Source organism: Callionymus lyra, chromosome 5 (assembly GCF_982586985.1).
Source record: "Callionymus lyra chromosome 5, fCalLyr1.hap1.1, whole genome shotgun sequence".
Classification (NCBI taxonomy): Eukaryota; Metazoa; Chordata; class Actinopteri; order Syngnathiformes; family Callionymidae; genus Callionymus; species Callionymus lyra.
Window position 1 is genome coordinate 31,616,576 of NC_141822.1, and position 22,377 is coordinate 31,638,952.

Consider the following 22,377-nt stretch of genomic DNA (forward strand, 5'->3'; position numbering starts at 1 on the left):
ATGTGGTAGTGTGTGTTTGAGTCTGTGTGCGTGTTATTATGAGCTAGCGTGTGTGCGTGCATGTGTATGTGTTTGTATGTGTGTGTGATGATGAGTGCTATAATACAGTTTTTATTTATGTGAGGTTCAGCTTTTGTGGATGTGACTGTGTGTACTTATCTTTTGGCACAAGTTTGTTTGGTCTCTAGTGTGTAGCAATGTTGGTTTTGTTTGTTTGTTTGTATTTTGTGAAGTGGAGCTATACCTTCTTTGTGTGTTTCTTCTTATGTGTCTGAGGCTGGTCAGAGTTGTTTGTATAGTCATTTTATTTTACCTGTGCTGTACCTAGATGTTGTTTTTTTGTGTTGTATTTTTGTGTTCCTTTAGTTGTACATTGGAACCTGTTGTGTCTCCATGTTTTATGCTGTTGTTTTTTTTGTTGTTGGTGAAGCACTTGGGTGGTGAAGCGCTTGAGTATTTTATTTATTTAAGAATGTAAGTGTCTATGTGTGCATGTAGTATATAGTGTCTGAAAAAAAGAATTTGGACCATTTTGGTTTATCAGTTATCATTGTCTTGAAGAGAAACAGCACCGTCTATTGGTGATTAGGGTCATTACATCAGTAAAAAAAATAAAAAAATAAATAAGTAAGTCAGTAAGTGAGGGTCACAAAGCGCATAAACAACCAAAACAATACCCAATAAAATATCAACATTTTCTCTGGTAAATTCATTTAAATATAAGGGAAGGAAAATGGTTAGTAAAGCTTTATAAACTATGTGACTGTCAAACTCAAATTCAGTATTGAGATAGTTTGGAACATGCAGAGCCACGTGCCTTTAGCACCAGCTCATGGAGAAGTGTTGGCTAGAGTTAGTATTAATGAGGCAATAAATAATTCTTTAAAAGCAAAAGCACATTCCAGCTGGTGTTGCAGATGAAAACCAGATGTTGGACTGAGAGCAACAAATGAAGCAGGACATGGATGGAGGGGTTTGGACACAATCTCTCCTCAGCTGACACAAAGTTTGAGGAATGATGATTCAAGAGACCGTTAAATAGAACCAATAACATTTACTCCAAAAAATGTGAGATAAAAGTCTAAGGTTTGAGACATATAACTGAACGAAATTAAGATGTTTATTGACATGTTCTTATGCTTACCCTGGCTTTTTTTAGGAAACTTTTTTGTTTAAGTTTTAATGTGATTTTATTAATTTGTTTTATTGTTGAATTCATTATTTTTGATTGACACTTGACAAGATGCATAAGTCCCTCATCATGACCATGTTTTGAAGTTATTATTTTATAAAGTTCTCTCCCACCTAAAATCACGGCGAACAAGAGGTTTCATTATGACGCAATAATGGGCTTCGCAGCTGTAATCACGACCCGCTTTGTTTATACTACAAGTCTCTTAGAGGTGGAGATATCTGGTATTGATGTTGCGTGGTGACAAAGCCTGATGTTCGACCAATCACAGCAGAGTGGGCGTGTCTGTGGTAAACAAGATTTAATCTTCATAAAAAAAGTGTTTATAGTGGGCGAGGCTTAAGTACATTTTCTAATGTAAATATTTCAATGAAAGCAAGTTTTGTACAAACAGACACATACTGATGAGAACAATAGAGGTTCAAGATCGATTTAAGGGGTCACTTTAAATTAATACATTAGTTGTACTGTGAATAATGATTAAAGTTGTTTTTTAATTGACTGCCATTTTTTCATTAGTATAGGGTTACAATAAACTTTTTATTTAATTTTAATGTATTTCTTTTCATTTCACTCACTGTAACTTATTTCTATAGTAGAATAAACGCTTCACTTTCAACCTGATTTTAATGACTTTCTTTCATTTTTAACCTTTCTTTTTTTATATTCCTCTCGCGTTTTTTTTAATTGATGATTTGTGTGTCTATCTGTATGATTGTCGTTATAGTATTTTTGTTTTTTGTTTAATTCATGTCTGTGTGGCAGACTATATTTAAAATTTTAATTTGATTTTAAGAGTTTCTGTAATTTATAAATTATTATTTATTTGATGTTCACTCTTAACTATTTTAACGTTTCTAATGCATGTTTGTATAAAACTTTATTTGTACATTTTAATTTTTAAGATAATGTTTTTTCAGTTAATCGTTCCCCCTTTTTTTAATGTCTCTGCCTTTTTCTTTCTAGAGAAACATCTTACTCCTAATGAACTATTTTCAGATATAGAGAAATTACTGATGACTCTATTGTTTTCTGTTCACTTTCTGGTTTGAATGAGGACAAAAAACATCTATTTTCCTCAATATACAACATGATGTCATCACTAAAGTAACAGAAAAGAGGGTTTTCTGGAGGTGGTGGTGATGAATGAACACAAGAGGGGGGGGCTTCGGAGGGTGGCGGCCCCTGGCCTTTAGCATGTCAGCATAATGGAGTAAAACTTAGGCAGCGTATTGAGCTCCGAGGAGACCCCATTGAGTCCGGACAGCGAGCCGCCTCGGCCCATTATCTTAGTCCAGCATGTTTTGTTCGGCCCGCGGGCTTCAACACTCAGCACAGAATAATGAACCTCCATCACAGATGGACTGCAGGGTCTTGCTCACATGTGGTCAAGACGTTGACATGAGATGTTTCTTCAGTTATACACGTGGGAACGTTTTTCACAGATTCCGTGGTTGTTGATGAACTTCTCAACTGAAGTGAAATCTAATGTGAACAGAGTTGATGGTTACTATGGAACAGGCAACATGGCGTTAAGAGCAATGTAGAGAGAATGTATTTTTAATTACTTTCCAAAGTATGTCTTGTTGTTTTATTGTGTGTAATTTATTTCATGAGTAAATATTACCAGGATGTTGTTCTTGTTTTTTCATTCAATAGTTGTTTTTTTTCACCTTAATTATTTTTTTCTTCCCTAAGTTAAGTCTCTTGAACATGTGTAAAAAATAATTAAGGTGTCATTTTTTGACAAAATTCAGAAGTCTGAATTTTTATTATTTTTATTGTTAAGCCTATTTGATTAAGTTCAAAAACGATTTTCAAACTACAAGATATTTTTTGGGAAGGGTTGGGGGGTTAAAATAATATTTTAGTTTTTATTCTTTTTTTATGATAGTAAACATCTTGTGACATTAAAAAAAAAACCAACAACAACAATAATAAGTACAACAACTTATAACTATAAAAAGTGAAAAGGTCATGTAAATAGGTTGTAGAACAAAAAGAAAGGACATTTCCAAGTTTGAAGGAGGAGCAAGGTGAGGAATATTCCTCCACAAAAGCCCTTCAAAGGGTGTGAAAGGAGCCTCTCGCCGCTCTGAACGCCTGGACACAGTTGGAGTCTCCCCCCTTCACTTCCTTGGGTCACGAAAAGCATTGAGGTTTTCTTGAGCTGCCACGGCAGATTACTCCGCACAGCTGTCAGGCACCGTGGAAATGAAGTTATGCCCCTTGTCAGCTATGTTTTGTGTTCCTCACCCACCCTCCTCCCTCCTCCACACTCCCCCGTCTCACTCCGGGGTGAGTTTGTAAGGGACCGGGGTTGAGTGACGACCCCTCTACGGGCGTGTCGCGGGGCCAGAGAGCAGAGGGAAAACCTGATTGGTTGATTAAATATACGTTCTCGCCTCACTATTCAGAGCCGAGTGAAATCCCTGACATTCAACCCAGAGCAGCCCCTTTCCCAAACAAACCCCCTCCCCCTATTAACCCCTTAATCATAAATCAGCCCCTCCCCCACCTTTCCCACCTCAAGTCCGACCACAACGACAAAAGGAGTTTTTTCAAGTTTGTGGTTTTTACCAGCGACGTCGATTCTACATCTAGACGCACACAAAATAGTTTGTTAATAAGAGAAGCTAAACACCTAAAACTAAAAGAAATATGTCAACATTTGGCTTTTTTACTGCCCGGCTGTTAACTTAAGCACATTTTTATGACTCTGGAATTTAACTACCAGTCAGCTTTGACAGCCTGCAGCGTGAACACAACTTCAATGCTCTGATGTTTTTTCCTAATGTCTGTCGAGATAGTGGACCAAACCTTTAAAATCTGCCATGTCGAGGTCTCGTCCAGTCATTTTGTTGGAAGGACAAATGAAGCTACATGTTTTAGGGCCTAAGATTTAATCCAATGATTTATTATTATTCTGAGAAACTATTTTTTGTAGTATTTTTGTTTGTCTTCCTTGCCAAACGTTTTGAAACAAATGTTGTAATCTCCACAAAAACATGTTGTATTATGTGATGTTGAATTTATTTTCTTTTTTAATCATAGCAGATACATTTTTGAAAAATGTTGTATTGAGTCTGACCTCAAAAGGTTGGGATAAAAATGCACAAAGATGTTTTATCGGGTTGTAAAGCCACATAGGAATCTAGTGTTACTCATGGAAGGACATTTGAGGGACTCCTGGGAACGCTGAGCTCTGTAACTGTGACTTATGGCGAGGCAACCTGATGAGGCTCTGGTCCCTGCGGCTGAAAGTCAGATCGGAGAAAGTCAACATTCCTATTTCGCTCCAAAAGTTAATTGAAAACATTTCAGGGTAAAAGTCTCCTCCGAGGCTGCCGGCCCCCTTCATTATCTCCAACAATAATAAAAGGCATTGCCGTTATTAATGGTGGGAGCAGGTTTTTGAGATCTTAAAGGGCCACACTTTCTTATTTTACACTATTTCTCCTCAAAAACACTAGCAGTTAATGTCCTTTTCTTTTTGTTTCTTTGGAAGCAATAGATCACTTCTCTGGTGTCTTCCAAGAGCTTAAGACGGTCCTTAAACAAGACCTTGTCTCAGAGTTCTAGTTCCTGACCTACTAATATTAGAAGCTGCTTTACAAGATAGATAAACGGGATGCCGGATCTGTCACTGTAAAGATCGCTCTTGAACGCCACAAGAGAGCAGATCCATTTCTTTCTTTAGGCTGCAGCCAAACCAGGCCCCATGGTTTAATGCCCAGAAGTTCCAGTTCAGTGTCATTGACCCACATCTGGGCAAGAGTTACTGGTTCTAAGTTTATGTATTCATGGACATTTAATGTTCCTTTTTTGTCTGGTTTCTCAGTTAGAACCTCTTTGTCATACGAGACCCTCCCTCATAGATCCTCGGGTCATTTGGACAGAGAAAATGATTTTACTTTGGTCACATCATTTTGTTCACCTCCACTTTGTCATATGACTTAATCTTCATATAAAATGTTCTCATTATTTGAATTACTAAGTGACAATATTATTCTGAACTTATGTAGTATAATTTACAGTAGTTATTCTGGTATTTGTTATTTATTGTCTCTTTTTCTATGCTGTCTTGACAAAGTCTGTTGCACACAAAGCTCGAGGCGATGGTAATCACCGGTCCGACCAAATTTTTTTCTCAAGGAGCGAGGCGTCCCTGAACACACCATCAGAAGTCAGAGTCTGTACCAGCCCCTCTTTTCATTTTATTGTACCATCATTTAAAATCTTCTAGTTAAGTTAAACAGACTATTCCTGATGTTGTAAGCTCTAACGTTGTTCTCTTTTGAGTTTTTTTTCTTCTCCGTTCATTCTGTGTTTCCATGAGAGAACATCTAGTCTGCCTCCTGATGTCCTCTTTTCCATCAACAGTTCGACCAAGTTCTCGATTAACCCCGTCTGGAGTTGTTTACCACATTTAGACGAAACATGTGTAGCGGATCAATGGCTTTTCTTAGGTTGCAGCAGAATACCAGACAGTGATGTTGTGTTGTTGTGCATCTATCCATCCACTAACATTTGAGTGAATAAAAGTTGACAAAAGCAGATATGCAAATCTCTGCTTATGAACATTCTCACACGGCCCCTCCATGACGGCGCTCCCTGGCTGCTCCCCCACCGGCTGAAAGGTTGACGGGGGAACAGGGTGAATGAAGTGCCCTCTCATTGTGCGGCTGCACCATTGTGTGTTTTGGGGTCTCAATAATAGAGGTGCCACTCGACTTCTCCTCCAATCAATAGACTGGAGAGCTGGGCTCTTCTTCCTGAAAGGCATCACGGTCCACCATCAATGGTCTCAAGACCCATTATCAGACGTGGAGAAGCTATTTTTCTTTGGGAGGATCTTCTGCTGGATTGTACACAAGACGCCGTCCAATATCCCTCTTACAGCCGCGGTGGAACACTTACATCTGACCTTCATGTCAGATCGAAAATAGGGAACACAGGAACATGTTTATTTTTCTCCTAAAAACCTGGACTAGTCTTGAACATAATAAAAAAGACAACTACAATGTCTTCTTTATTATGTTAGTTTAAAATAACATGTGAAGTGTTGGCGAGATATATATGCTTTCTCAGGGCTCTAGTTTGTTACTTTTACAGTATTTATACTATAATCATTTAGAAATATTCACCCACCAATAGTACATGAGTTTTGACATAATGACTGTCAAAAGGAATATCTAAAAAAAAAAAGGTTATTTTATCTATCATTAGACATTTATTGTCCTTTCTTCGTCTTTTTATACTTTAAAATGTGTACATGTCTTATAAACAGATGAAAACTATTTGCAATTAATTATTTTAATGTATGTGTATTTGGGGATCATTCAAAAAATATTTATATTAATTATTATTATTTATATATGATTGTTTTTTCCACTTCACAACAAAAAAACAAACATTTTTATAGACTGTTTAGAGTCATCAGTTAACCTCTGTGCTCTGTGAACGTGAAAGAGAACAAAAAACAAATAGATATATAGATATATAGGTCGGTTCAGAACAACAAGACATTCATATGAAAACTCTTTTATTATAATATAAACCATCATTTCAACTGAAGTATTTCTTAATAATGTACAATAAATCTTTATATATATTTATAAAAGTTGAATCCTTCAGTGTGAAAAAATATGAGTGTTTGACAAAATAAAAGCCTTTTCAGGTGAAGATTCTTAAAAATATTTGCAAAACGTTAAAAGGACTGTAACTTGAAATCTCTTGTAACACAATATATCACATGACCTCACTATGACCTGGTTACATTGAGTCTCAGCTTTATAATCAGAGAAACTAAAGTAAAAATCTGAAACACAACAGTTGGTCTTCAAATAAAAAGTGATGTGGTTGAGAAGAGATTCTCTGAATCCGTGATTGAGACTAACATATTTTATATTCTTCATCTAAAATGATGAGTCTGAAGCTTTAAAGGAATCAATTGATCAGAAAGTTTTGGTTCTGGTTGGTTCTAAACAACATTCTTCAACATCATGACAGATTTTTAAACTCAACAAATATGAGCTTTGCATTAAGTTTTGTGTTAAATATTTTACTCTAGTCTCATATATATATATATATTTGCTATGAAAAACAACTTGATTTCACTCACAAACCAACTGCGCATTTCCTGTTAAATTAAGCACCATCATGGTTATATTTATCACTAACAAACCACTAAAGTCTGGCTAAATCATTGGGCTAACAATTCTTTGGTTAGCTGCGCAGAAATCTTTCGACTTTTAGGTCAAAATAAAAGTTTCACTTTATAAAAAAAAAAAGGGTTACATTTTCATGTTTATAGTCTTTACTGACTGATCTATAGAAGAAAAAAGGCCAAAGACAGACCAGATTCAAATGTGTCTCCCAAACAATCCGTGTTATTAAAAATTTGTCTCATAATAGAAAGCGTAAAATCCACAAAGCCAGAGTGATGAATTCACTGAGAGCGAGTGAGATAGAAAGGCAGTGTTTAGAGTGTTCATTGAGCTAAAAGAGTCTGAAATGGATTTCATTTTCGTTTGAAGGATAGATATTGTTTCACATTTTTATATATGAGTCTCATTCAAAACCACCATAGAGAAATATTAGTTCAGTTTTTAGTTGAGGAATGTTTCAAGTCCCACCACAGCAGCGGAAACCCTTGGGGACCGACTTGTCAACAAGTGAGTAATAAAAGTCAAGAAGTGACAGTTTTTGGTTGTTAGTTAGTTCTTACTTTGATTATGCATATATACTGAGACTTCTTGCTTTGTTGGGACATTATAAAACACAGTTGTTTTTCTGCTAAATACATAAAATTTACTGTTTTTTGAAATCAGCCAAAATGAAAAGGAATTGAATAACATTTGACACAATTTAAAGATGAGGAAGTGAGTTTGAGTGTGTTTTTCTTCACACCAGTCTTGTCCAAACCAAGGTGGATGTGAGCAGCAGCAGCAGAGACGCGCGCCCCTGAGCCTCGCTCGAGCTCTCCGCCTGATAATCCTGATCCACGTAGTCGTCCTCCGAGTCGTCCTCCGAGTCCGAGAAGCCGCTCCCCCCGTCAGAGGAGTCCGAGCACAGGGTCTTCATGCTGACCTTGATGTACTCGCAGATGTTCCTCTCCGCGCCGTCGCACACGCACGTGTCCAGCTGCTGCGCCTTCTCGACCGCGCGCATGTCGGCGATGACCCTCCGGCACGAGTCCGAGCACCGGCCTCCGCCAAACAGCTTCCGGCAGTGGAACAAGTAGTCCCCCATGAGCGAGCTGCAGGCCGGGTCCGCCTCGCACTGGTGCCGGGCCTCGGTGCAGCCCAGGGTCCGGGTGCGCGGCAGGCACGGCTCGATGGCCTGCTTGGTGCGCCTGCACACGGGGTCCAGCGCGCAGTCGCAGTCCTCCAGAGCCGGTCCGCTCTGGGTCCGGTTGAGCTGGACCAGAGAGGAGATGCAGTGGCTCGGGCACTTCTTCAGCTCCCCGGTGAGCACGGTGGCGCATGCGTAGATGTACTGATCGTACGCGTAATGGCACTCCGGTTCCCCGTGACACTTGAGGATCGCCTTCCAGCAGACCAGCCGACGACTGTGGTTCGGGGATCCTCCACAGAACCCGAGGAGCGGGACCAGCACGCCGCATATCCACAGAGCGGTCCGGTCCACGGACGTCAACATCTCCACGAATCAGCGCTCGAACCTTCAGACCTCATATGGGCATCTGGCGGTCCACCAGGTCCACACCGGTGGCTTCATGGCATCGTGACGTCATCGGTAGATCCAAGGTCACTTTAGCAAAAGAGGAATCCGGTCCAAAAGTGTCCAAGTCCGGCGTTATTGTAGTCAAACATCTGCACGACTGAGCCTGAAGAAGTTAGGCTGCTGGACTTCACTTCCATGTCGGCGTCTGATTGGTCCGTGGCTGCAGTGACGTCAGCACAGGGGGCGTGGGACGATCTTTTGGGGGAAATAGTTTCATCCTTAGTGCTCTGAAGGTTCAACGTTATTGTGACGCCATTGTGATGTCCATTAAATCTAGTTATATTGTTTTTTTTGTGACCCTTGTGTCTTTTTTCTGCTAGAGCAGTTAAAGATCCTCTTCAAGAAAACCTAACTGACGGGATGGTCTGTATTTGAGGCAGATCACAAACATTTATTTTATTTAAAAACATTTTAAATTTTCCGGACATAATATAATTCCTCATATTAGAGCTACCAACACGACTTTGACGGCTAATTCTACAAGTACAAGTACAAGTACAACTACTTATGATGCAAATGAATCTTCTTCTACGAGACCATTACGTTAACCATCACTTTTAGTACCTTTGAACAAGTAGTACTCCTTTAAATGTGTACTTTTCTAATATTCCTACATACCTCCATACTTCTTCCAGGACCACTTTTGTTGTAACTAACACTGTTAACATTTTACTTTTACAAATCATGCAACTACTAAGCAATTAGGACGATCAATATCACTAATTCTATATACATACTATTGCTACCAGTAATACTTCTTCTCTAAATACTACCATATACAACTTTTGTTATTGCCTTTTCTATTGAACAAGGGTTAAATCAAGTAGGTAAGTAAGTCATTTTTATTTGTATAGCGCTTTTCCAGACCAGGGTCACAAAGCGCTTAAACAATCAAAACAATATTCAATAAAGTATATACTTTAAAGGTCAAGATAAAACTGAGAACCCAACAGGAGTTCCAGAAAATCAAGGAAAAGCCTGAACAAATAAAAACGTCTTAAGATGTTTGTCCAACTACTTGAAAAAAAAACAACCCAAATCATACTGTTTGGGAACTTTTCTGCTTGAGACCTTGGCTCCTGCACACATTGGGGTTATTTCAACTGTCTTTAATGTTACTAAAACAGTATCTTTAAAACAAGTGTAAAACTTCTGGACAAACATAAATTAAGTTATGTTTTTTAAATAAGAAATAAAACAATTTATTTAAAAAAATATATATTGTATGGTGTCAAGGATTATGGTTATAATTGGAATCACAAAATAAAAGATAGATTGGCTTAAAAAAAAAGAGATAATCTTTGAAGAAAAACAATAGGAGGTGCTTGTAAGTGTGGAATACCTCCCACCAGGAAACAACTCACAGGAAGACTTTTAAGTTTTCACACAGCTGAGGTGAGCAAAGACACCTTTTGGGTTCCATCCCACTGAAAACAAGCTAACAACTAAACAAACATGGTGGGCTTGTTTACGCTCCTGGACTGTTTTCCAGTTTTGGGGGGACTCACGTCCCCTCTTTAACCCCCTTCTAAACCATTACTCTGTCACATCAGCTCACCGTAAGTGAAGGCAGGAGGGGCCCCCTCAGCCCCCCTCTCACGCCCGGTACTGCCCTGATTCCAATTAGAGAGATTAGAAGAGTCAAGACAAGTGCAGAGGAGCTAAAAACAACCTCTTCCCACCCAGCTGGCATACCAGAGTGACAGAGGAGCCGCATCAAAGCCAAGCAGCAAATGGTGAACTTTTCGAGGGTGTCTATCCACCAGCGAGACCACAACATCTGCCTGAGCCAAAAACAACAGCAGCAGCAGAAACAAGGATTTGTGAGGCCGATTCCTCAGCCGTGGATCAATTATTTTAGAGTCAAACCTAATCATGTTTATCTGGTATTTACCGATCACAATGGATGGATTTTATTGGCAGTATTTACTTAGTCATAATGTTAGAATTTGGGTCATGTCGCTGTTACTTTTTTTTTTGTTGTAAAATTCTACTTAAAATAACACCAACTGAAAAAAAACACAGGAAAGCTGATATATATTTTAATACAATTTAATTGATCGGATAACACAATTTGAAATGAAATAAATTAAAATACATGAATATAAAGTGGACATTAGATAAAAAAAAACCTTGTTGACAGAAGAATTCAATCAACTAGTTAAAATACTTAAGAAAGATCCAGAGCAAAGACAAAAGAAAAAAACGTTTATTATTTTTTTTTAGATAGATTAGGTCAAAAGACAAAGAATAAATAGAAAGTAAATTCACTTGTGAAAAAATTATAAACAATTTTAAACCAGTAAAAATGACAAATTATCAAACAACTTCATTTTGAAGTACTTATAATTCACAGGAGAAATGTAAAAAGAAAAAAAATAGTTTGCAATTCATTTCACTAAATGCATCAGTAAAACAGAGCAGAAAGAAGTCTTAAAACCTGTTCTCTGTGAATACATTTTAGAGCTTGTTTATGGCACCATCTCGCATCAGGAAAATAAGTGACTATTGTTGTGAGGACGTTACACACTTGAATATCTTCTGTTAACAACAAGACTTCTCTGAGTTTGGTGTCATCTACAGTTCTGGTTGCTCGGTCACATGAGCACCCCCGGATGTGCGGTTCTGTGCGGCGACCCGCGTATAATAGTGTTTCCAGAATAGGAATGTGGTTCCGAGAGCAGATTTGTAAATAGTGAGAGACAGACAAGCTCCTGACTTCGTCTCCACTGCTGTCAGAAGTCATTACACACAAGCTGCTGGCCACAACTCAGCAGTGTGTGCGTGTGCATGTGTGTGTGTTTGTGTGTGTGCAAGGGAGGGTTTGAGGGCGAGAGAATTGAGTCGAAATTAAAAAGCTGCCAAGTGTTTTTTCAATGTCTTCGTCTCTCATGGAAATGCTGCAGGCGCCAGCTGAAAATACTTTTTTGCTGTTTCGGGAAAAGTTTTCTCTGATTGTTCTGGAACATTTGTCTCTTTGTCAGGTTCTGTTAGCTGCTCTGACGTTTGAAGATGTAAGCACAGCAGCAATGAAAGGGCAGGGAAGGAAGATTTTTTATTTTGAAGAGGGTAGGTGGGAGGTCAAAGGCCTTCATTTCTGGTGTTGCCCCTAGTGGACAGGAGGATAATTATAGTTCATGTAACTGATGAGTTGCAGCGTTTCTGGTCTATGTGGCACACTTGAAGTATTTCTCACAAAAATCGACTGTTTCTTTTATAATCCAGTGCGTTTTACGCAATCATTCTGTTAAAATAGACCAATTCATTGCGCTTTATAATATAATCATATGGTCTGAAAAAACGTCAGGAAAACAACATGGTCACCACAGAAATGGAAACTCGATCTGTGGGGCAGGGTAAAGAAAAAATAGCTTGAAAATGATCCATGAAGTATCCAAAACATATGCCTTCTACTAGTGATGGTTTGATGAGGCATCATGATACAGCATCAGTTGTATCATGATACAGTGTTCTGAAAGCCACTAGATGTCACATTATAGATGTCACAATAGATGTCAAGATTATACAGATATAATATTTGGCTCTGATCTACTAAATCAATGAAACCTGTTGTAATTTTCATCTAGTGGCCTTTTAAATTGTATCATGATACATCACAGCTGACTCATGCGGCTTCATCGACACATCACACATACCATTGTTGCAATAACTAGGAAAAACATTCATGATCAATATTTCAATACATAATTCAGGCGTTTTCTTTGGAATTAATGGAATACTAATTGTACTGTGACTTTGCAAGGTCATACAATAATGTTCACATAATCTCAATTAAAATAACAAACTAAAAATTAAAAAAAATGAATCATAAATTACCCTAAACGAAAAAACGAATGTATATTAACACTTAAAACACACGCACATGCAAACACACACACACACACACACACACACTAGACGCCGGGTGAGAGTGTGTGACACCGGTGGTCTGATAACATTGTCTGCAGTGAGATATTCCATACTCTATTTAATCTAAACAAATGTCCATGTGATGTTACACACTTGCGGTGGTCTCGTACAAACATTCAAATTTAGGGGTTCACCAATAAAGTTAGAAAGTCCAAGACGTCTTCCTCATTTTAGCAGGACTGTTTTCTTGTGTGTGTGCTGACTGAGAACCACAGAGGATGACTTAAGGTGGAAATTCTGATCACATTATTATCCAAATGCATGAATAACAAAGGGTTATGGTGACTGATGTAGAAATAAATAAATACAGAACAAAACTAACATTAAAATGCTTTCAATTAAGTCAAATTATAATTTTTACATATGAAATATAATCAGCAAAACTGAATGGAGATTTAATAGAAATAAATGAGGAGATGAGGAAACAGAGTAGAAAAAAATGATCACAGTGGCAGGAAAACTAAGCACCCATTTTCATTCCATCAAAAATGTGAAGAATAAAAAAAAAAAAGTAATCACTTGTATATTAATTTATAACGTGAAATAAATCTAAAATACTGTATATCCTGCATTTTAAATCCTTACATTTAAAATAAATCAAGTGCTTTTAAAGAAATACATATTGTTTCCTTTAAAAATGAGGTAAAACCCATTAACAAAATAGATTTAGCAGCCAAAGCACAAGACAAAACCTGTAGGACTTAGAAGACCAAATGTACTTTTCCTGCACAGCCTTTTAAGAAGCTTCTTGTCAGCGGGGGCGAGAGAGAACCAAGCATCAGGTACAAATATGGCTTCTTTCTCAGCTATTTGGATTAGTCTCTGGACGGTCAGGGTGGTCCGAGATGTAGAGTTTACGTTTGCTTCAAACACTTCTCTTGTTCTGTGTCTGCGCTACATCACTCAGGTTTTCAGAGGGTTGGAGGAGCACGATGAACAGAAACAGAAATAATCTTGTTTAAAGTGGAATCGACAGCTAATATGTTATTTAAGCAAATACAGCTGACGTTTTACTCGTGTTCATCACTTTTATTTGATCTTCCAAGCTTGAATCTGGCAAACTAAACATTCTGATTATATAGAGTCAGGGCTGCCACATTTTTAATAGATGAAAACAGTGAGATTTTAGTGTCACGACACACTCAGTGAAAAAAAAAACTGATTTATACCTTAAGACTGATCCTTACCGTTTCGCACTATGCCAGCTAAAGTATCATAAACCTTTCGTCTTTGACAATCACATGGCTGAGATTGTTTACATATGATGATTTAACTATTAATTTCTCTTAAAGTCAACATTAAAATATTATTAAATTTTATGGGCTGTTACTCTACATCCTTTAGAAGAGATCTGAGGCAGTCAATGATTGTAAATCTGGAACATGTTTATCTTGCCATTTAAAATGATCTGAAACCTTTTAACACGGTGAAAATAAACAATCAGTGGATAAATAAAAAAGAGAGAAGTGCTGCTATCAATTTGAAGGCCGGAAGTTCATTCCTTCTTTGAAACAGTGTTCAGGGAATTTAAGTGCGGCTCGTTTGACTGCAGAAACCAAAACGGCTGATAGCTTTACCACAGTAGGATGTTGGCGCTGTTAAAATTTTAAGTTACAATAACTCGACTGGCACTGTTGTCTCTTTGTTGTTTTGTAGTGGTGCTCTACTGAAAAATAGTGTCAGGTTAGGAATCTGAGTACAAAGAGTAAGGGTTGGATTCCGTCAGGGCTGCCATTTGTAACCGAGGGCATAGCCAGGGTGTTAATGGGGCTCCGGTTTGGTGACCTTGGGATTGGGTCACTGCTTTTTGCAGATGATGTGGTCCTGTAGACCTCATCAGACTGTGACCTTCAGCTCTCGCTAGAAATGTTTGCAACCTAGTGTGATGACAATCAGCACCTCCAAATTTGAGACAATGGTTTTAAGTGGCAACAAGGTGGAGAGCGTTTCGCCGGGTTTGGGATGAGATCCTGCACCAAGTTGAGGAATTCATGGATTCATTGTGGCAGAATCTGAAGTTATGTGGACGCTGCAACGATCGATGGTGGTAAAGAGAGAGCTAAGCCAAAAAGCTCTTTTTATACCGGTCGATCTACGTCCCTGCCCTCACTATGGTCACGAACGGTGGCTAGTGACCGAAAGAACAATGTGTTGTTTCCGTAGGGTGGTTCCGCTCTCTCTTGGAGGTAGGGTGAGTAGGGAGGTCATCTGTGAGAGGCTCGGAGTAAAACCGCTGCTCCACAGGAACGCCTTGGGGTCAATCATGTAGTTCATGGACTATAAGTGGTGAACAAATCATTGAACCGCTTGTGACAGACTCGCCTCTGAGTTGCCATAACTTTCTTAACAATGTCCAACTTTTTTGAAAAAGTCTTTTGGCTACGAAAGTAAATTTTCAACCAAGTTCATTTGTTCTACAGCCATTGTGGGTTTTAAATAAACACATACACACTATATATCTGTTCGTTCAGCTAGCAACAGTTAGTTTGATGCTATAGCTAGTACACTCTCTGACTAGCCGATCAAAGGACAGGAATAATCTGACGTCACCGTATGCTTGTGGAGAAGGCCCTGGCATCGTCAACTTGCAATCTGATTGGTTAAAACGTCAGTCTTATCAACACCTTTTTAATGCTTCAGGGCCTGTAGAACTGAACTAGCGACAAATGATGGCTGATTGTAAGAACGCTGTTATGGTGCATCTAGTGCATCAGATCCTTCTGATGATCTTAAATCTTACCGGGTTTCATTCTTCTTTTTCATAATTAATTTTCTTTCTTCACACGCCACTGTAAATTCTGAGTTCTAATTGGTTATCATGACCAGATTTTGTTATTACAGATATAAAACGTATCATGAGAAACTCATTGGTCGAACCCTTACAAACAATGTGTTTGATGGTAACATTCCTGAAGTCACCAACAGAAATCTCCAGTTTGAATTATTAACTGAAATTTATAATGGGAAATGTTGATTTAGTGATCTGCCAAAACAACCAAAACCCAAATAAATTGGAATTTCAAATGAGATGTAATTTTCAAATTCATTTTTCTGCTCATTTTCCCATTTGGGGGGCTGAGGGGCACTTATGTACAGTTTATCTCAGCTAATCAGAGTGAAAGGTAGGGGACACACTGGAAAGGCCAGCAGTGCATCATCAACAGACTGACAATTGAGTTACTTCAGTTTACCATTTGAATTTTCTTTGAGAGGAAACCATCGTGCAGGCAAGAAACTCCAACATCACCACACAAAACATTGGAACACAAGTATTTTTTTCATGTACACACAAACTGCACACAGCAGACAGTCACACAGTGAGCCTGGAAAAATAACTCAGTAACCTATAATCATACACGACTGAACAAAATCAAAATAGTGCAACAAAAAAAAGTACAGCAGTTGACAAGCTGTCAGAGGATGTGGTCAGGAGTTCTGAATAGCAGTAAGAATCTTTATTTTTTACCTCGAGCACTGAAATACAGCTCTTACTTGACATCAGACATCTGTTATCAATCAGCCAATAACTGATAATATTCTCACACTCAGTTGCTCTGCTGCCAACATTCACAGGGACAAAGTCACAAAACCACTTGTTCGCCAAGTTTCCTCAACAAAATCGCTCTGGTTATTTAGTTCTAATTCTGCATCAACGCTCTCATGGTCCAGATGACTTCACCTAAGTTTCATACAAACGAGGAGAGTTTTAGTCTTCACCACCACCTCAAGCAGAAATAGACACAATAACAACGTGCTAAAGAGAAACACCTAGGAACAAACAAGATGAAAGCTGAAGGAGTTCTTGTTTCATTTACTGTTGTGTTTCTCTGTGTCTTTACCTAATTCTGTGTTTGTCTATTGAGTTCAATTGAGAATTCAGAAAAGAGAAACGGCTGTTTTATTTTAAATTTTATTTAAAAAACAAAGTATGTCGACTTGTGTGTCAAGCAAAGTTCCTGTGCAGACGAGGTAATGGGTTAAATCCAGTGAACAATGTTTGCTAGCCCATGTTTGGGTTTTGAACCAGGAGACCTGCCGAACAACACATCATATGTTAGCAAGAACGTAAAACAGTTTGCAAACACACTTGAGCTGAGCACCTCATTTGTTGTGTTTCTTGTAGATGGAAATATACTCCTGCACATCGTCAGGGGAGCCCAGGACCACTGGGACTCTCTGGTGGATGTTTGTGGGCTGGATGTCCAGAACGTTCATGGCCCCTGTGGTGGCCAGACCGCCGGCCTGCTCAATGATGAAGGCCATAGGGTTGCACTCGTACAGCAGCCTCAACTGAGCGACAGGAAGTCAGTCAAATCACGAGGTCTTAAAATCTCTATGGGCTGCTCACCTTTCCCTTTGGACTCTTGGTGTTAGCAGGGTACAAAAAGATTCCCCCGTAGACCAAAGTACGGTGGACATCAGCCACCATGGAACCAACATATCGGCTGCCGTACGGAGCAGAACCATCCTGGGAAAACACACATTTGAGTTTGAACATGAACTAGTCCAAAGCAAATATGTACGGTGAACAAAACACAGCACAGGAACACAAATCATTATGTAGCTTGGCATAGCAATTTATCCACTGGGCAAGAGATACAAGTGACATGTTAGCATCCGTGTGATTGGCTGCATGATCACCTGGGCCCGCTCACAGAAATACTTGGTAACGTCTACTATTTTAACCCAACAATAAATGAGATTTCTGCCGCTACATTGACCCACTTGGGAACACTGGCATATAAAACAAGCAGTGTTAGACCAGTGCACCGAAAACCTCCCTTTTTATAGCAAACACTTCCATCCAATTTAGATGATTAGTCTTTCATCACGACTAACATGGGTATTGCGGAAAATTCTTAATCTTCATTTGCATCTTCTCCAAAGACAGAACATTTTCTATTTGTCCTGTTATCAGGATGTGACTAGAGACCAGGTGGGCTTTATACATATTTTTGAATCCACAAGCGTTGCAGCGTTCACACCCACCAACACTCAAGGATGTTTGTATCTCTGGCTATCAGCCTATCTTGAAACAGCATTCCTCACTATTTGGGAGGCAATCACAAGATACTCTGGCTTGACTGCTTGATCCCATTACTTTCCCTCAGGTACTGCAACGCCCATATCACAGAGGTATCTAGGACTATAAGAAGATAACTCATTGCATTCAATGTTTTCTCTTGACACCAAGATGCATATGTTCTTCCACTTTTAAATCGGTTGAAAGTTCTAATCTATGGTATATGAATCGCCTTTGTGATCAGTTCTAGACGTTATCCAACTTTTGGTATCTTGGCCACTTTGTAGACCTTGAACATGTCACTATACCCTGGTAATATTTATCCTGATGGCTGCAAAGCAAGGAAACTGGAATGTGTATAACTTTACATTGTCTGGACCCTGCTACAAATGCTCGGTACACATACCTCAGGGTATTTCTTCTTCTGAAGGTACTCTGTCACATCCGGGTAGAAATGTTGGGCGTATCCCTCGTTCAGACTGTAGATCTTGCCCTTTTTCTTAATCTTCACATCTTTGTCCACAAGGATGAACTCGCCAATCGCCTGCAGGAACACCAAGATTAGTATCAACATTCTAGCCTAGAACTAAGAACAAATTAATTTGCCTTACAGGGTCAAGCATGAAGCAGTTGACGCCCTGACCAGTGGAGAGGACCATCATGGTGGCGCTGCCGTACAGAGCGTAACCAGCGGCGACGATTTTTCTTCCAGGCTGAAGGGAATCATTCTCACATGGTTCGCCGTTTGTGGTCTACATGTACGAAGGAGAGATCACGGTGAGGTGCGAAGCTTTTACGGGACATATTTTGGTGATTTATTCTTATTTGGCATGCTGACCTTCTGGTACACAGCGAAGATGGTACCGATGGAGACCAGGCAGTCGATGTTTGAGGAGCCATCCAGCGGATCAAAGCAGACAATATACTTTCCCTGTTAATAAAAAAAAAAAGATGGCTGCCTACTACAGTAAAACATAATATATACACCTAATTATGGAGATAATCGTACTCTCATATCGGGGTCCACGATGATGGCGTTTTCATCTTCCTCTGACACCAGCACACAGGAGGAGAAGGAAGACTTGATCATGTTGATGACCAGGTCGTTTGAGAGGACATCCAGCTTCTTCACCTGGTCACCGGTCACGTTGGTGCTTCCAGCGATGCCATAGCTGTGAACATACAAAGGACTTAAAAAAACATCCGAATGTTCCTGTTATTTGACCAACTTAGGCTAAAAAGTTCATCAGTCTGCAATCAGTTATCCTTTACAGTTAAACTGTCACCAGCTCCAAAGTGCAAACTGCTGTTTCTTGTGGAGGTATGGACTATGGGTGACCTTTACATTAGAAACTTTATAAAAAACGTTTTAGGTCTACATTTATAAGAATTTAAAACAGCTACTCCTACCGAGTTGAACAGTTTATCACTTCTCGTGTGTTGAGGAAAAGTTTACTTTGAGAAATAAAGGAAATAACAATTAAGTACAAATATATGTTTTATATAAAATATGACAAATATTAAGATTAAGATTTTTAGTTAAAAAAAGGAGTCCATTTGTTAAAAAAAAGGCACGACATATAAGAATAAAACGGAAATCATTTAATTTAATATTGAATAGTGAAAATACAATATATAACAGTATGAATTGAAAATGAGATTAAATAATTACTTTGAAGGTTGCAAATTTCACAAATATTTTTCTGAATTAATATTTGCCTTATGTTTATTTGTAACAGTATGACAAGTTTAAAGTAAAAACATTTTAAATTGAAGTACTTCATTTAAGATAAGAAGAAATATGGTTTACGTAACGTGTAATGTTTTTAAAAATACTTGAAATAAACCAAATACATTCTTAAAAAATGTCGATCCTTTAAATTGACAAATTTCAGATGTTTTACCAAGTCTAACGTTGCAGATTTAAAGATTTTTATTTTCGCATGGTTTAAAATGTTTACATCTTATTGGCTAAAATCTTGTAAATTGATAGCTCTCTTGTTAACTACAGGCTTGTCCAGTTTCCTACTAGACTACACTTCAGATACTGAAAGCTCAAAGAAAAAACTAGTTGAAACCGGTCCTTATATTCGACCAATCAGGACAGATGTGAAAGGCTTCCTTGTTCATCTTCTGTGTAAAGCAGCTCAGAATATGGTTCAAACATGAATAAAAAGGGTCTCACAGGTTGGCGATTCCGGCCTTTCGGACGGCGGTGGAGATGGCTTTGACCGCTGTGCAGATGGAGTTGATCAGGTTGGTCAGCTCTCCAGTGCCGTGGGCCTTGCGTCCCTCCTCCAGGACGAACCTGGTGAGGGTCAGCACGTTGGTGTCGAACTCTCCTCTGTCAGACATGGTGGCTGCAGGACCTGGAGACTCAGAGAGTGATAGACAGTGCTGAAGGTCCTAAAGTTAAAAAGTCCGACCAGAGATGAGGGGGGGGCGTGTGGCTTGGCAGACCAATCACAGGTCAGTAGTCGAGTACAGTTCAAAGGTCAACGTTCAAAGATAAGAAGTCTTCCTGCTCTTGATTAGATCAATGTTTGTAACAACTTTTACGTCACTGATCAGTGTTATTGACTAATTGATTTTATATTAAAAACTTTTTTTTAAAATCAAGAATTATAATAAAGAATACAATTATCCAATTACAACCCTCAATAATTATGTGGCAGTAATATGAATTACAATATTAGGGAAATGTAAAAAGTCACCGTCTCTGTGAGTGAACAAAAGCAGTCTTTGTACTGAAAGACATGAATCAGCCAGACCTGTTTCACAACAAAGATGAACTTTGAACTCACATAGCAGCATGACGACAGCTGCTGACGTTGGCAAATGAGTGGCAACAGGATTCAAGTGTTGTTTTTTAAGTTAAGAATATAGTCATAAGAGTTTCTTAAAACCAGGGTTAAAATGAGATTTAGTTGCAACCCTTTTGTTGCATCCTTAGGGTTTTAAAAAGTAACATTGCAATGAGGATGAGGACAGTAGGACAGCATGGATTCTGATGATGGTGAGATGGAGGGATTCAAGAGTGGGATTACAATCATATCACAGGCCTGTTCAAATGAATCGGTGGGTCCAATTGGCCCACAGAACTTGTTTATTAGCTGCTGTTTAGAGAAGGAGGAGTTAAAAGATATTTATGAATTATAGTTATTAGGGTGTAATCCCTGGAGTCCTGTCTCATCCCGTCCTGTTTCAAATCCTCCACTATCATTCCTGTTCCCAAGGAACCAAGGATCACTTGGTTCCGGAATGAATGACCACAGGCTGGTGGCGCTGACGTCTGTAGTCACGAAATCCTTTGAGCGCCTGGTACTTCCACACCTCAAACCCCTCACTGCCCCCCTCCTGGATCCACTGGAGTTCACCCACAGAGCCAACAGGTCTGTGGACGACACAGTAAAGCTGGCCCTCCACTTCGTTCTACAGCATCTGGACTCCCCAGGATCTTGTTTGTGGACTACAGCTCTGCATTCAACACCAACCTGCCGTCTCTGATCCAAGACAAGCTCTACCAGCTGAACGTGACTTCCTCTGCAGGTGGATCATAGACTTCCTGACGGACTGGAGCCAGCATGTGAGGCTCGGTACAACATCCTCAACGCTGTATCCCCCTCAACAAGGTGTGTACTTCCCCCCTGGCTCTTCTCCCTGTACACCAACAGCTGCATATCCAGCCATCAGTCTGTTCAACTAGTCAAGTTTGCAGACTCCTCCACCCCCTTCTCCATCGTGGACTCCTTCCGCTTCCTTGGCACCACCACCTCACAGGACCTCAAGTGGGAGCAGACCATCAGCTCCCTCACCAAGGAGGCCCAGCAGAGGAAGTTCTTCCTGCAGCAGCTGAAGAAACACCGTCTGCCGACTGAGATTCTGGTGCAGTTTTACACAGAGATCATCAGTCCATCCTAACCATCATCATCCATCTCTGTGTGGTACGCCAGCGCCACCACCAGGGACAGAGCCAGACTGCAGCGTATTGTGCACCCAGCTGAGAGGGTGATCGGCTGTAAACTTCCATCCCTTCAAGACCTGTATGTCTCCAGGACCCGGAGACGTGCAGGTCGGATCACAGCCGACCCTTCTCACCCCACTCACAGATTCTTCACCCCTCTGTCATCTGGCAAGTGTTCCATCAGGACCAGAACCTCCCGCTACAACAATTCTTTCTTCCCCTTTACAATAAGACTAAGAATACAAACCTGTTTTAATTGTCCACATTTCCACAACTGCACTTTGTAAATAGCCAAATTGTAAGTGTAAGTGTTATTGTATTATGTTTATAGCTTAATATTTGATGTTGCACAATTGACCAAAAGAAATTCCTTATTAGTGGACCCTCTCCACTAATAATGGCAATACATATTTCTGATTCAGATCTGATGAAGATAATCTTGATTCTTCATCACAGTTGAAGTGCAGAGAAGCCATTCAATTCTTAAACTTCATTTTCCAAAACAAATCTATTAAAAGTGTC

General features: G+C 39.3%; 2 protein-coding genes across 2 annotated transcripts; both read right to left on the reverse strand.

The window, feature by feature from the left end:
* Positions 1-6,839: 6,839 nt before the first annotated feature.
* gas1b (growth arrest-specific 1b) lies at positions 6,840-9,013 on the reverse strand. Its single transcript, XM_087792654.1, has one exon. The coding sequence runs from the start codon at positions 8,852-8,854 to the stop codon at positions 8,099-8,101; it is 756 nt and encodes a 251-aa protein (XP_087648780.1). The 5' UTR covers positions 8,855-9,013; the 3' UTR covers positions 6,840-8,098.
* A 7,751-nt stretch (positions 9,014-16,764) lies between these two features.
* Positions 16,765-20,255, reverse strand: fbp1b (fructose-1,6-bisphosphatase 1b). The gene is made up of 8 exons (XM_087791964.1): positions 20,077-20,255; positions 18,901-19,063; positions 18,730-18,822; positions 18,503-18,643; positions 18,298-18,435; positions 17,217-17,336; positions 16,969-17,158; positions 16,765-16,900 (listed from the first exon to the last, which is right to left on the reverse strand). The coding sequence occupies exons 1-7, from the start codon at positions 20,244-20,246 to the stop codon at positions 16,970-16,972; spliced, it is 1,014 nt and encodes a 337-aa protein (XP_087648090.1). The 5' UTR covers positions 20,247-20,255; the 3' UTR covers positions 16,765-16,900; position 16,969.
* Positions 20,256-22,377: the final 2,122 nt, after the last annotated feature.